The 14,639-nt window shown below is 41.6% G+C and overlaps 1 protein-coding gene and 1 pseudogene across 5 annotated transcripts in view; both read right to left on the bottom strand.

Annotated features, from left to right (window-relative positions):
• PRICKLE2 (prickle planar cell polarity protein 2) overlaps positions 1-14,639 on the bottom strand; it is a 342,670-nt gene that overhangs the window by 51,297 nt on the left and 276,734 nt on the right. For all 5 annotated transcript variants that reach the window (XM_074313240.2, XM_074313239.2, XM_019728352.3 and 2 more), the window contains 2 exons: positions 3,494-3,607; positions 508-645 (listed from right to left, as the gene is read on the bottom strand). In XM_074313240.2, the coding sequence (XP_074169341.2) occupies positions 508-645; positions 3,494-3,607 (252 nt within the window). The remainder of the gene's footprint in view (positions 1-507; positions 646-3,493; positions 3,608-14,639) is intronic.
• LOC109445753 (2-iminobutanoate/2-iminopropanoate deaminase pseudogene) lies at positions 7,558-8,023 on the bottom strand (annotated as a pseudogene).

The following is a 14,639-nucleotide window of genomic DNA, read 5'->3' on the forward strand; positions in this document are numbered from 1 at the left end:
TTATATAACTTTCCCGGATCTGGCCTCTGCGAAGCCTTTTCTTTTCTCCTTCTGCCCTGCCACCCTGGCCGACTTGCCCTTCCTGGAACACAATACAAACGCTCCTGCCTCAGGGCTCTGAGCTGGCTGTTCCCTCTGCCCTCCCCTTGCACCCAAGACCGCATCATTCATGATTCACTCTCAGTTCCTGCCCGTCTTTGCTCACAAGCCACCTTCTAAGCGGGGCTTTCCAGGCCACTTTACGAACACTTCAACCTTCCCAGCACTCCTATCCCCCTTCCCTGCTGTATTTTTTCTATGTTATTTATTTATGCTATTGTCTGACTTTTCCCCTATCACGTAACTCCTTACGAGGGCAAAATCAAGCTTTTAAAGTTTCCTTCATTGCTGTATCTCCCCTGACCCAAAAATAGTGCCTGGCACAAAGAAGACACCCCTCAGTGACTAACTGTGGAATGAATGAATGGGGAAAAGCATCCCTCTTCACTTCCCAGAATCCATGCTCACCTGTTCACAAATAGCTCCGGTCATTGTGACTGGGAAGGGCCTCACATTCCCTCGGCCCAAGTTTTCACGTTTCCTCTGGTTGCTGAAGAGCTTCAGCTCCCTTTTTTCTTCCTCATCCAGGGAATTGCAATATCGGACCTGAACACAGAGAATGGCGTGGAAGAGGTCAGTCTTGCTTTTAGGATTCCTGATGCTCATGCCTCAGAGTTTTCTCATGAAACACACTCCCATTTGGTTTTATAGTCCTGGCCTGTACTTTAACACCACTAGGCTTGGGGCCACTTACTATGAGTGTCTACCCAAGACTGTTGACAGGCAAAAGAGCTTACTAAATGCTCCAAACTCTGGAGCCCAAGTCCTGGGCAGGATAAAGGTACCTGTTGCTCCTCCTTACTGCCTCACTCTGCTCACCACGCCAAGATCCAAATCCCCAGGGATAGCTTTGGGGCTAGACAATTTCTGGGACTTCCTCCTTCTTTCGTATTGATTTGGATCTTCACACTGATTGTGGGGTCCCGATACTTTCACATGCATGTGCCCATGTAAATGGTCCTGACACCAATGGATGGCTCCAGGCTAGCAAGCCAGAACAACAGGCAGTGTGCTCACAGCTTCTCTTCTCCCATCTCATTTTTGGGAAAATGGGGAACCAAAGGCCTGAGTCTGAAGAGTTGGTTCAAAGGTATCTGTGTTGCTTCACGGGTGTCCCTGCATGCCGATCTGTGTGCAGGAGGCAAAGAGCTGCCTGCTGGGCTTTGTTTAATGCACCAGCTTGCATAAGATATTTTCCTTCTTGTTTAACACAGAAACAGACTTAAGGGATGGACGTTAAAGACATTCAAATCCAGTATTTCCCATTCTCTCCCGTTACTCATGCACTCCTTGAGAATTTCACCATAGTCTTGAACAACTGTTTTCTTAATACTATTTTAAAATGGACTCACTTTTTAAAACTTGAATACATTTACTTAAAAAATGTGTATTGTAATTATAAATGGAAAACCTGTATTACCTGCAAAAAACAGTAGGTGACCATAAAACTAAATAGAGAACAAAACCACACTGTTAGATTTTAGCTGGCTATGTTTGCTTGTGGGAGACCCTACAATGGAGATTCTTCATGCTGCAACTTAAAAAGTGCAGACTAGCATGATTTGGAGAAGTGTGATATACCTGCTGACACCAAACTCAAGTCTCCCCCTTGAATATTCAACCATTCAATCACTATGAATGAAATACAGTTTAAAAGGCAGTGATTCTTTCACTATAGGGTTCAATTTTATTTACTGCCATCTCCATGTGCCACCCAAAGTCATGTATGTACCACACGTTGGGTAGCACGGTCTGAACCCCACCTCCTGTTCTACTTGAGAGTAAACTGAGTATCAGAAAGGTTGACTGACCTGCCCAGGGGCTTTGTCATCCAGATGGTTACAGGGAAAACTTTGAACTAGAGTGGTGCATCCTAATTTGAAAACCAAATGCAGCTTTAGATATCAAAATTGTCTCATGTGGGTGAAAAAGAGAATGAGGAAATATTTACTTTAGAATCACCCTTTGTCTTTAAAGGGCCACGCCAAATGGGCGCCTGCCTGCCAGTTCACATGGAAGGGATTCTCATCCACAGGAAGAAAGATTTTGAAAGGTCTCTCTTTCTGAAAGCATAGTTAACCATAAACAGAATAAACCATTAAAAACAGAGAAGAGCAGATCACTTCCTTCTAGCCAGTAAAAAGAGTTAACAAGAAAAGAAAACGTCTTTATGTCGATGTCCCAGGGACAGAATGGCAGTGACTTGAACAGCCCAGAATATATGCTTACACCACTGACATTTTATGGACATGCTTTTAAAGAAAGGCACACCCCTCCTACTTGTAAAATCCGGAATTTTCACTTCCAAACTAGTTAACTGGGCATCAGGTTACAATATTTGCTCTTGGCTTTAAAGAGAAGGCATTATTTATACATTTTTATGAAGTCTGAAATAAACAACAAGAAAGGGAATCGCGGCTTCAATGTTTAAGCTTTTGTTCCACTTATTCAAACTTATTTTTGAGGTTCCTGATTTATCCTTTTTTATTCAAATATGGGAAGGTAAAGACTAAAAAAGCACTCGCTCATTTCCCCTGGGATCCAGCTTGTGGGTGGGGCAGTTGGTAGAAAGTTGGTGTTTAGCTCTCTAAAGGGTTCCATAGTCTTTCAATTTAAAACCATGTTTTTGTTTAAAATGCAATCAGAGTTAAGTGGACAGTTCAATTCTATGAGCTTACCATTTTTAAAAACCAGATATTTAGAAGTTAATTTCTAGTTTACAAATCTAAACCCCTCAAGCATGATGATCCTTTAAAAGTGTTATTTACAAATTTCCCTTTATGACCAATTTGTCTTCCCAGAAATGCCCTGGGTCTGGGTTCAGAAAAAAGGACGGCTTGCACGCCATGCTTTCAAGGGTATAGGATGACATTCGCAAGTTGGACTTTAAATGACAGAAACACAGATGTTCAGAGCTGCAAATCTGGACACGTAATTTCTCCTACAGCATAATGTGGAAATTGTGCCATTCATCTAATATGAAATGATGCTGAAAATTCAAGAGAGTCACAAAGTTTTTGTGGGGTTTGAATTGGCCCAGGGAATCTCAATCATCTAACACGCTCAGGAAACCAGGGTCGTACATTTTTCTTCAGCTAAGAAAACATGAACTTGAGCTTTAAAATTTTAGTACTCCCTGGTTACCCCCCAACAGCAAGTAGTGCCAGCCGCAGAGGCGAGTCCTGTCCATAATGAGATTCTGCTTTTCGGTAACACTCTCCAAAAGGTGTCCAACAGTTTCTTTTGGCTCCAATTAAGGAAGCTAAAACCTAAAATAAATTGCCCGAGTTTTTCTTTGGAGGTCTCATTGATTATTGCATTTTAATTGTGGCAAGGGTAATAATTCACAGAAGGTTCTAAGAAAAGTCTTGCCGAGGTCCATCCCGCCCCTTACCTCATTGTCATGTGGCGGCAGCTGGTGTAATAGCTGCTTGATCCTCAGTTTTTCTCCCGGACTGTTGACATAAGGAACTTTCTCTTCTGGGAGACAGCTGTAGTACTGGTGAACCTGAAGGATGAAAAGCACACAGGTGACTCGCTCATGACCACTTCTGAGAGGATAATTCCCAAAGCAGGACACAATCTACTCCCCACTGTCCCCGCCAATCATGGAACTCAACAGCACGAGTTTCTCACTGCAAGCAGAGAAATCCATCCTTAAAGAAAGTATTGAGCAAATCACTCTATCTTGAGGGTATTCCCTCTCTCTGCAAAGGAAAAATAAAGCCAGCAGACTTTCCTAGAAAAAGAGAAATCGGCAAACACACAGGTGAACCCAGAGGGGTAGGGCTTTCTCCGCAGGCTCCCCCGAGAGCTGACTTTACCATTTTCTCTGTGAGTCTCCAGCATGTAACATGCCTCCTGAGCCAAAGGGATATGTCAGTGCCTGCCTTGGCGTCACTGGAGTCAGAGCCAGTTTTTGGCACTCAGCAAACTCCTGGGTCCCTCAGCCTCCACATTAAAAGCACTCCAGGTTTTCAATCCTTTGTAAGGACAGGCAGCAGCTCACATCTGTCAGAAAAAGAGTCGCTAAATCTGGGATATGGACCGTGTCATCAAAAATCGTCATTAATAAGAATATTTCTGTATATCCTAGAATACTCCTGTTTACGACTCTTAGGACAGATTCTTGCACTTTCTAAGGCTCACTCAACCCTAACAACAACTTCAGAAAGCACCAACTGTCTAATTTTGCCTGAGAAAAGAAAACAACATTGTACCATCCAACTGCATGCAAAACTAGGGAAGAAAAATCTGACCAAAACAGAAGGTATGCTATTATACAGCAAAGTCAAAAAACAAAACAGAACCCAAACCACAAGCTCCGATGACATCATGGAAAATACTTTTCAACTATCTCTGAGAAGCATCATGACCAGCTCTTGCGCTCTTGCGAAACAAGGGCGTTCATTCAACAAAACAGAGAAGAAAGAAGACTTGTGGCTCTCAATTCATCCTATTCCTTCTACTACACAAATGTGGTCTAATTCCTTGGAGTTTAGGGAGCCTTGTTTTGGGAATGCTGAGGTGAAGAGTTAACAAAAGTTCTGTCTACCTTGATCTCCAGAAACTAAGTCATAAGTGTTAGAAGAGAAGGGGGGGGGGGGGAGGTTTTGCAACGACAAGGCCTTAAAAATATGTGAAAGCCATCTTTATTTTCGTAACAAATAATCGTAACCATTCACCATCATGTTCATATCATCCTCTTAATCAAACACCAAAGGCAACCGTAAACAGACTTCTAGTCCTAGACTAGCTGGCTTTCCGAGGGCAGGGCCTCTGCAACTGCTCCCTAGAGGCACCTGGCAGGGAGCCCTGTCCTGGGCTGGGAAGGTGCGAAGGAACGGCTTCAGGTTTTGAGGGCCGCCCACAGGGTACTCTCCCCGAGAAGAAATAAAAGCCAGATCATGAGTTAGTTTGGGATTAGAAGTTGGCGATGAGCCCGTCAGAGACCGGCACACCATTTCGTGCTCAGGAGAATCCGTGCACCAGATGCCTCCTCAGGTAAGTGCCAGGTATAAAGAAGCAGACCCAGTGTCTTGGGGAATGGGCTTTGTCTCCCAAGTCAAAGAACTGCTAGTACAAAGGCCTCGTTGCAAACATCACTGTGTCATTCTCACAACTCCTGCTATCCTTACAGAACATTGGGGACAAATGCTAACCGGAAATGAATGACTGTGGATCCTTGCTAATCAACAGTCTAATTTGAGCTTGCCTGACCCTCCTCTCAATCTCCCCTCATCACTCATACAGCCCTCTCTTCACCGTCCAGACCAGGTTACCCCTGGGAGACCTTCTGATTAGTGCGTTGAGCCCAGCCCTCTGATACTGTCCACAGCGGACGCCGGTTGGAATCTTCCCTGCTGCTTCCGTGGCATGGTGGGGAGATGTGCACCCCTAGTCCTAGCTCTGCCACGTCCCATCTCTGTTCCTCAGCAAGTTACATGACCCACTCAGAATCCTCATCAGAACATCGTGACAATTAAATGAGAGTGTAGGCAAAGCATTTGTCCCTGACTAGCAATAAATAACATGCATGGATAGCAACAAGCATATTATCTAGCTTGGTATACTCCAAATGGGACAATCCAGATGCTTCCTTGGCCTTTCTTCCACTGTAAAATGTAGGTCAACACTGGCAGCTTACAGAGTGAGACCAACCCTGGAAGCCACCTCCCACCTTAGTCTAAGCCAGAAGGCTGCAAGAAATAAAATGCTATTTAAGCTAGTTTGAGTTCAGAGAAAAAAATGGCAAATTATTAAAAAGGTGTGGTGCTGTCTCAAGAAACCCAGCAGTACATAGGGCCTCATGAGGAAATGGGACCTGCCCCTGGAAGGTGGTTGGTATGCGATACTCATCTCTCTAAGTCCAGTGTCCTCTTCTCTCTGCTCTATTCTCTCTCTGCAGATCTGTTTCTTGCCTTCTCAAAGCTTCAGGTTTCCCACAGCACTTGAGTTTACACAACCTTCATTCCTAGACTAATTAGCTTTGCTCAATTCCAAATTCCCCAGAGAGGGACCCTGATTGCCCACCTTGGGCAAGGTTCACACCTGGAGATTGGATTAAAGAAGTCACACCACTTTAAGGCTGGAGGATAAAGGAGTCTGAAACGTGACTCTAGAGATGCTCAGGAGGTAAATAAACATCTTGGTATGCTGAGGTCCGTCCTGAAGACTCCGGATTCCTAAGTCAACAGAGGCAGTGGCTACTCCTTGGGAACATAGTTCTATCTTTCCCGGCTGGACGTCTTGTGTTGCCTTTCATAATTCAAGCCAATTGATCAACACAACTGAAAATTTATCCATTCTACCCGTATTCCAATAATTCCTTGAATACAGAATGTGTTAAAATATTTCCTCACAAGGTAACCAATAATTTGGTAGATGACTTAAAAAGTTACCTAGTTAGTGAGATGCTCCATTATTAAAACAAATCAGCTAATTAACAGCCTACGAAACCTTGTTGTGTGGTAGGTGATCTGTCCTGCTCTGAGGAAAGAGAATGAGTTGGCCCTTACGACTTCCAATCCTCCTCCAATCTGTTCAAGTTTAGGAGAAAAAGTCATTCCGCTCATGTTGGCTTCTGCGTGTCCACCTGGTATTTAGGATCTGGACTTTCTAAGCTCTTTATCAAGCAAAGGGGATTAGAAGATGGATGGGAATGAGGGAGAAACCACTTTCTTGAATTCCCAATCTGTCTTTGGTTGAACACAGAAATGCTTCATGCTTTATCCTCTGATATACTCCATGATAAAACTACCACACAGCCCAAAACAAACACCAGGGGAAATATTTAGTGTACTTTATGGCACTCCAAAAATTAAGTTGGGCACCACCACTGCAAACATTGAAGACTGTTCATTTTAGCCCAAACATGTTTCACTTACTTATTTTTACAAATAAATAAGCAAATCCAACAGAATTTTGTCAATGATGGTCATTACCAAGCTATTACCTGGTATTTTTTTTTTTAAAAAAACTGCATATCTATTTTATTTCCATTAGAAAAATATTAGCTATATAAAAGTTTGGTCTACTTTTTTCTCTTTTACCTCTATCATTCAAACTTAAATCTTTACTCAAGTAAAAGCAGAAGCATATATGTAACATGAAAACTAAATATTTCATACCATTAAATTAAGAGGATTTCACTGAATTAGTTGTACTCTAATATTTCTCACGAATAGTAACTCATCTTTCCTGCACATTATTTCCCTTTACTTTTATATTTGAGTAACTATGCAATGCATAGTTTTCTCACACCCAGGAATATGAGTGTGCATAAGTGTACTTTATAACATCAGTAACTGGATTCATCTCATCTTTAATTCATGTTGAATTCCCCTTATTATATGATATTTCCATAATGCTTCAGATATTTTAGCCAGTCTTACTTAAGAACATCGATTACAAAAATCAAGATGTTCATCTAAAAACATCATTAATATCCAGGCCCCCTTAGAGTGATGGCGTTGTGAGAAGGCCTTGGGCAGCTACTGCTTCAATCTCAACACGGCCTCCTTTGGGCCAAGCAGCAACCTGGAAAGCAGCTCTTGCAGGAAAATTACTCTTGAGATACTGTTTGTAGGTTTCATTGGCAATACCGAAGTCATTTATGTCAGCCAGCAAAACAGCTGTTTTCACCACATTAGTGAAGTCACTGCCTGCAGCTTCCAGAATTTCACCCATGTTTGTGAGAGCTTGTTTAGCTCTCCTGCCATCCCCCGGCACAAGCTGTCCATTGGAAGTGTCCACGCCTCGCTGCCCTGAAATGTAAATGGCCCTGTTGACTAACACAGCTTGACAGTAGAGACCAGTGGCCCCTGGGGCTCTCGCGGTGCTGACCACCTTTCTCATTGAAGATGACAGAGCTAATCCTTTTCCTTTGCGGCCGAGAGAACAATGCTGTATACTACCCCAGCTCGTGTCTCACGGGACTCTATTCCCTGGTATGTTGATCACTTTATTTTTCCTCTTGAGCTTACCGAGCATAGGACTTCAGAAGCAGGTCTGTAGACTATACTAGAAACTTTGCTCCCTTTAAACATTCCCAGGTAGAAGTGCCCTGTGATTCTGTCCTGGATGAAGCTGTACTAGGTACATTTCCCTTGAACAAAAGCATTTGGAATATAATAAACTGGCTTATGAAAACAGAGTAGCTGAAGGCCTTTATTTAAGGTGTTACTCCCAAAAGGGAGGTTTGGCAACAATTTAGTGTGTGGCAGACGGATTGTCAGAGCTTTAGTCAGTGTGCAAATAAAGTCTGCAAAGCAAGGATTCGCCCAGTTTGAAAGACTGGGCTTGTTCGAAGGAACTTCACTTTTGACAGCATTTCTGCCTGGGTACAGATGGAAGAAAGAGAGTCAATGACCCCTCACTGGAGAGAAAAGTGTGCTAATTTATAAAAGCGGGCACAGTGTGTTATTTAGAGTGGTGGTTCCCAAACTTTAGCTTGCATCAGAACCACCTGGAAGGTTTGTTAGAACGCATCTTTCTATTTCAGTAAGCCTAGGATAGGGCTGATAATTTTCCTTTCTAATAACTTCTCAGGTGATGCCCCGATGTCCAGGGCCAGACTTTGAGAGGCTCAGTTATCCAGGTGTTCTCCCTCCACATCCAACCCATGAGGTTGCTGGGTAAATGGCGGGATTCCTGTTTTCTCCAAGGCAACAAGTAAGCTCAGTGGAGTGGAAAGAATGTGTTCAGACTCACTCAATTTTACAGGTGTCTCCTTCAAACCTACATATATGCTTGAGCAAGGGGATTGCACCAGCTCTGCCCAAAATGAGAACTCCTCAGGGAAAAGAACTCAAATTATTTTGGGAGGACATTTTCTATATCAAAAGTATCCCTGTTTTCTTAAAGCAGGAACCCAGCAAAGAAGTCTGACTTTCTTGGTTGATCTCAAATTCAACTGTCCTTCACTATCTCAGTGAAGGAAGGTATCAATGAACATATTGATTTATTGAATGGCTCTTATGCCCAAAGTGTTTTTATATGAACCCTCCCCACATCCTGAAGGTTGGTACGTTATATTCATCAGACTGAGCATCACACAGCTAAAACATGTCGAGCCACCTTTGGACTTGGCTTCCTCCTCCTCCCCTTCTGTTTATTGTGGGGTCTTGGCCTTTTTTTTTTTTTTTTTTTTTACCAAGAAAAAGAGATTGGAAGAGGATAGGGAAGAAGAAAAAAACAGAAATAGTAGATTCCCAATACATCTGAATGACTGACTGCAGAAATGATGAAACTGTTTTCCTCTGGCGTTCTCCACAAAATAACCAACATATGCTCCAAAATGAACTGACAGTAACTAAAATATAATGTATTCCAAATTAAACAGTCTTTGCACAACACCATGGTGGTGTAAGGGAGTTATGGCAGAGATGGCTGCCCACCATTCCTTTTCCTTTTTTGCCTTGATAAGAATACCATCGTTTTACTCAGAGGATCAATATGCACAGCTATAAACAATGTTTTAGTACCTCCCTAGTAGCTACAAGTGACCATGTGAATAAATTCTGGTCAATGATATGTAAGGATGTGACTTCTGGGAGACCTCTTTAAAGGATGCCAAGCAGTTGGCAAAGGCTCATTTTGCCCCCTCCTCCTTCCTGCTTCCTGTCTGGAATGTAAACACTATGGCTGGAGCTCTGGCAGCCATCCTGCACCATGAGGTAATGTTAAGAACAGAAGTTTTTGATCACATCAAGGATCCACCATACCAGCCCTGAATTGCCTATTTCCGATGATGATGATGATGATGATGATGATGATTATATTTTACCAATGAGAGAAATACACTATGTATTTATTTATAGTGAATGCAATTCTTAAGTGATATAACAAATGCTTCTCAAATATTAGCATAGTCCAGATTCATTTGAGGCCCTTATTGAACATTATTCCCATTTTCATCCCTCTGGGTCTGAAAAGATGCCCAGAATTATGTATTCTTAATAAACACCTCATACCACACCAGGAAAAATGTTGCTTTAAGGGGGAGGTAAACATGACTCCACAGGTTTAAAGGTAAAAACTCCTGGAGTGTAATCTCCAATGTGGGCTGACACATTTAGAAAGTTTTATAAAAGCTCATCTTAACCCAGACACTAACTAGAAGACTGGGTCTTTATTTAATTCTTCCCCTCCTGCAGTGTGAGAAGTTTGGAAGCTCAGTTAATCTACTTCAATTCGGGGAGCAATATTTAGAATATGCCTTAGGTCTCACAAGGCAGGTGCTACAGAGAAAAGAGAAATGCTGCCTGAATTTGTAGCACGTGGTGGTTTTTATGAAAAGTGCCCATTAGTTCCCAAACGGGGACCTAGAGAACAATTGGATAGCATTACGGCTCTGAGCAAGTGCGGATGGGCTGCTTTGGAGGGTCTGTTTGCTCATTTTGCCCCTACTTGCCAGAATTTCATTCCCTACACAATAGGAGAAAAGTGCTGCTAAGTGGTGTCTAAGAGGTAAAATCGTACTGAGTTTTGGCTCCTTTCTGTTTCTCCTGGAGACCCACGTTATAATTTTAATTGGTTTACTCAGGAAGTAATTTAAGAAATAACAGTCTAAAACCTAATTCCTAAACAACGTCTCCGTCATGCTAAAACTTCCATAGGATTAGGATAAAAAATCAGAAATAAAAGCTCAGTTGGGGTATTTTCAAAGAACAGTATTTCATACTGCCCTTCCCCCCATTCTTTGCTCTTATCCAATGTCTAATTCAACAGCAAACCATGTCAGATGTAGGTTCGAAACATATCCAGAATCTAGTGACTTCCCCCAGCTGTTCACAACCAGTCTAACCATGCCTAAGTGTTCTCTGGAATTACTGCCATGGCTGCCTCGGGACCCACGCTTTCAGCTTTGCGTCCTTGCAGTCATTCCCTCTTCCACAGCAAGAACTAACCTATGTGACTATAAAGCAGGTCATGTTCCTGCTCTTCCTAAACCCTGTAATGACTTCCCATCCCCCTCTGAATAAAAGCCGAACTCCTTCCTACAGGATCACGATCTTGCTCATTAAGAGCTGGCGACCACATCGCTTCCTATACTCGTTTTGTTCACTGCTGCTCCCAGTGAGCCGGCTTGCTATGCCACTCACCTCAGGGTCTTTGCACTAGCCATTCTCTGTCGGGAACATTCTTCCCCTAGATACTTACATGATGCCCGCCCGTCCTAAGGTCACCTTATCACAGGCGCCTTCCCTGACTACCTTAATAAATCAGCGACCCCATCTCTTGTTGTCTATACCAGTGCTTCTCAAGGAGTGGCTACTGTGGATCCCCAAAGGATATTTGGCAATGTCTGGAGACATTTTTGGTTGAGACAGCTGGGTGTGTGTGGGGGTGGGGGTGGCATATAGTGGGTCAAGGCCAGAGATGCTTCTAAACCCCCTACAATACATAGGACAGCTTCCACAGTAAAGAATGATTTGGATTAAATGTCAATAATGCTGAAATGGATAAATCCTTAACCTGGTTTTCTTCAAAGAACTTACCAGTTGGTGAAGCATTACCTACTTGTTAATTGTCCTTCTCTTCCCTCTAGAATGCCTGGCACTTTGTTCACTATATACCCCGGAAGAGTGTCTAGCATGGAGTAGGTGCTCAATAAATGTTAGTTGAATGAATGCATACTGTATTCCAATCTTGCCTTTCTTACTTTCTGGTTTATCAAAGGACTTGGACACGGACATGAAGCAAGATAATACACAGATGAAGTTTTAGGAGGAACCAGAGTAAAACTCACTGAGCTTCCCTCTCATTCCATCACAGCACTTGCTTTTTCACCAGATTACTGGTGTGGGGTACATGGAGGACATGCTAAGAGAAAAATGAATAAAATAACTGTCAATGTACTGTTTCTTTAAGAGGAAGAACTAAAACAACACCATTTTGTATTTGAAGCCAGAGAATTTTTTTCTAGTTGAGTAAACTTTGTTCAAACAAATTGAAGGAAATAATCACATAACATCCGAAGCAGGTACTGTAATTCAAAATCACATGAGTTGTTATGCTCCTATGCCTGCTCTCGTTCACATGCTTACTCTCTCCAAACCTTTCAGTTTTTAAAATTTTTATTTAGATTATCAAAGTTCAATGTTTAGTTAGAACATACTTTCCATTTAGTTTGGAGCATAATCTGACATTTATTTATTTTACCCTGTCTTAAAGAAAAGGTCCCAGAAATGGAAGAACTTGGAGTTTAAACACTTTTCCTTTAAGCTACAATTACATAAAGACTCCCCCACCTCAATTTTATTAAAACACTCTTTGAAAAATGCCTGCTCATTTGCATATATGTTACTAAAAATTCCCCAACAGTTGCTGACTTTTTTTGGTAACAGTTTCAATATTGCCGTTAGAATATATATACATGAAAAAAGCAAGCAGGATGGCAGTTTCCTACAGTGGTTAAGTGTTTGCACTTTGGAGTCACATTGTTTAGGTCTAAATACTGATTGAACACTTACCATCTGTATATAGTTGGGCAAATTACTTTGTCCTTTATAGAGTCAGTATGCCCATCTAAAATGGGGGCAATAATATCTATGTTAAAGCAATGCTATGAGACTCAGATGATATAATGTACCTAGCACAGAGACAGGCACGCAGTGAAGCCTCTATATTCTTAACTTTCAAGCAATCTAATATATAAGTAATAAATGTCTATGCTATGAACTGAATTGTGTCCCCCTCCCCCACAAACTTATATATTGAAGCCTCAATGTAATTGTATTTGGAGATAGAGACTTTAAGGAGGTAATCAAGGGTAAATGAGGTCATAAGTGTGGGGTTATAATTAGAATGGATGAAGTCCTCATAAGGAGAAGAAGAGAGACCAGGAGTGTGCATGAACAGAGAAAAGACCATATGAGGACACAGTAAGAAGGTGGCTGTCTGCAAGCCAAGAAGAGAGTCCTCACCAGAAACCAACCCTGCTGGCACCTTGATCTTGGACTTCCAGCCTCCAGAACTGTGAGGAAATAAATTTCTGTTGTTTAAGCCACCCAGTCGGTGGTATTCTGTTATGGCAGCCAGAGCAAATTAAAACAGTCTCCTATAAGAGTATGCAAGGAACTGTTGAGTGCTTTCAGGGAAAGGACACACATATGAATAAGGAACTATTCTTATTGGAGCATAAATGCCACGGACACTTTGACATTTTGATCCAGATCATTCTTTACTGTAGAAGCCGTCCTATGCACTGTAGGAGGTTTAGCAGCATCCCTGGCCTTGACCCACATATGTGCATGCACACAGTTTTAACAACTAAAATTGTCTCCAGGTTATGCTTCAGGAGAGTGTATATGACAAGCAGGCAAATGACTATAATACAAAGTTAAATAATGCAAAAGCCATTACAGTCAGACAAAAACACTACAATGGTTCAAAATACAGTAGATTAAATTCCAAAATCTGTAGCATTGGCCAATTACTGTGGTGGAAATAATCCCAAATTACCAATGACAGTACTGGATGTGGGATTGGGAAGAGGTGCACAGTAGCATACCATTATGCAGTAGTTCCACCGTATGGATAGAATAGATGAAATGACCTCAAAAGCATAGATAATAGTGAATTATGGAAAAGCAATTATGAAGTGATGAGTTTTGATTGTTTTGATTGTTACCTTTGTTTTTAATGTAACTTAATTATGAATATATATAATTGAGTTTTTAAGAATGGCAATATTTAACAACTGGCTCACCAAATTCCTGAAAACTGACCAATTGGATCCTGTGATACTGTATGAGCTAGTTCCAGTGCATTGCTGACAGAAATGTGCATAGTTTCTTTGGCAAATTATCTTTAAAAAGGTAAAAAGAAAAGAGTAGTAGAATAGCTGCAAACACCTAAAGACTGTTGCAAAACGTCTGATGACAACTGTATGCTGTCTTCTCAAACTAACTCTGTCTTCTTCAATGGTTCTAGCAAATAGCACGTGAAGCCAAGTTATCTACCTCAGCTGACCTACACTTCAAAATACTTACAGCTCTTAGTCTCCTAGTATTTTCCATATCCCCTCCCTTCTTCTCACCCAAAGTTTGCCCTTTCTTTATAAATCTTTACCTTTGCTCCCTTCTTGTTTCCTTTTCATATCTTTAGGCATAAAACAGAACAGAAAAATATTTAAAGTCATTTATTTATTGGCAGGGGTTTTATTTTCTAAAGTCAAAAAGGATGTGAGTTGACACACATTCTTTTGTAGGTCTCCATGAAGAAGAAAAACACCAAATTCCCCACCTCGAACCTTAATAAAACTCTTCTTTTTTAAGCTAGCATGTGATTGGCTAACTGTGTTCTCACAAGTCAGTGTTTCTTAAAAATGCAAAAAGGTTCTCCATTTCTGGGATGGCTACTCAAATGTCAACTATATTGATATTTGCCTACAGTGTAGGAGAAAGAAACTGCATTCAGTGCTTAATGTTTGAGTCTTGACTATGACAAATCCTAAGTCTGCAACTTTGGCCAAGTTATGTGACTTCTCTGGGCCTCAGTGTCCTCATCTCTAAAACTAGAGTAATTGCACTCAT

This window comes from Rhinolophus sinicus, chromosome 5, assembly GCF_057876585.1.
Source record: "Rhinolophus sinicus isolate RSI-liver-muscle chromosome 5, RSI-T2T, whole genome shotgun sequence".
Lineage (NCBI taxonomy): Eukaryota > Metazoa > Chordata > Mammalia > Chiroptera > Rhinolophidae > Rhinolophus > Rhinolophus sinicus.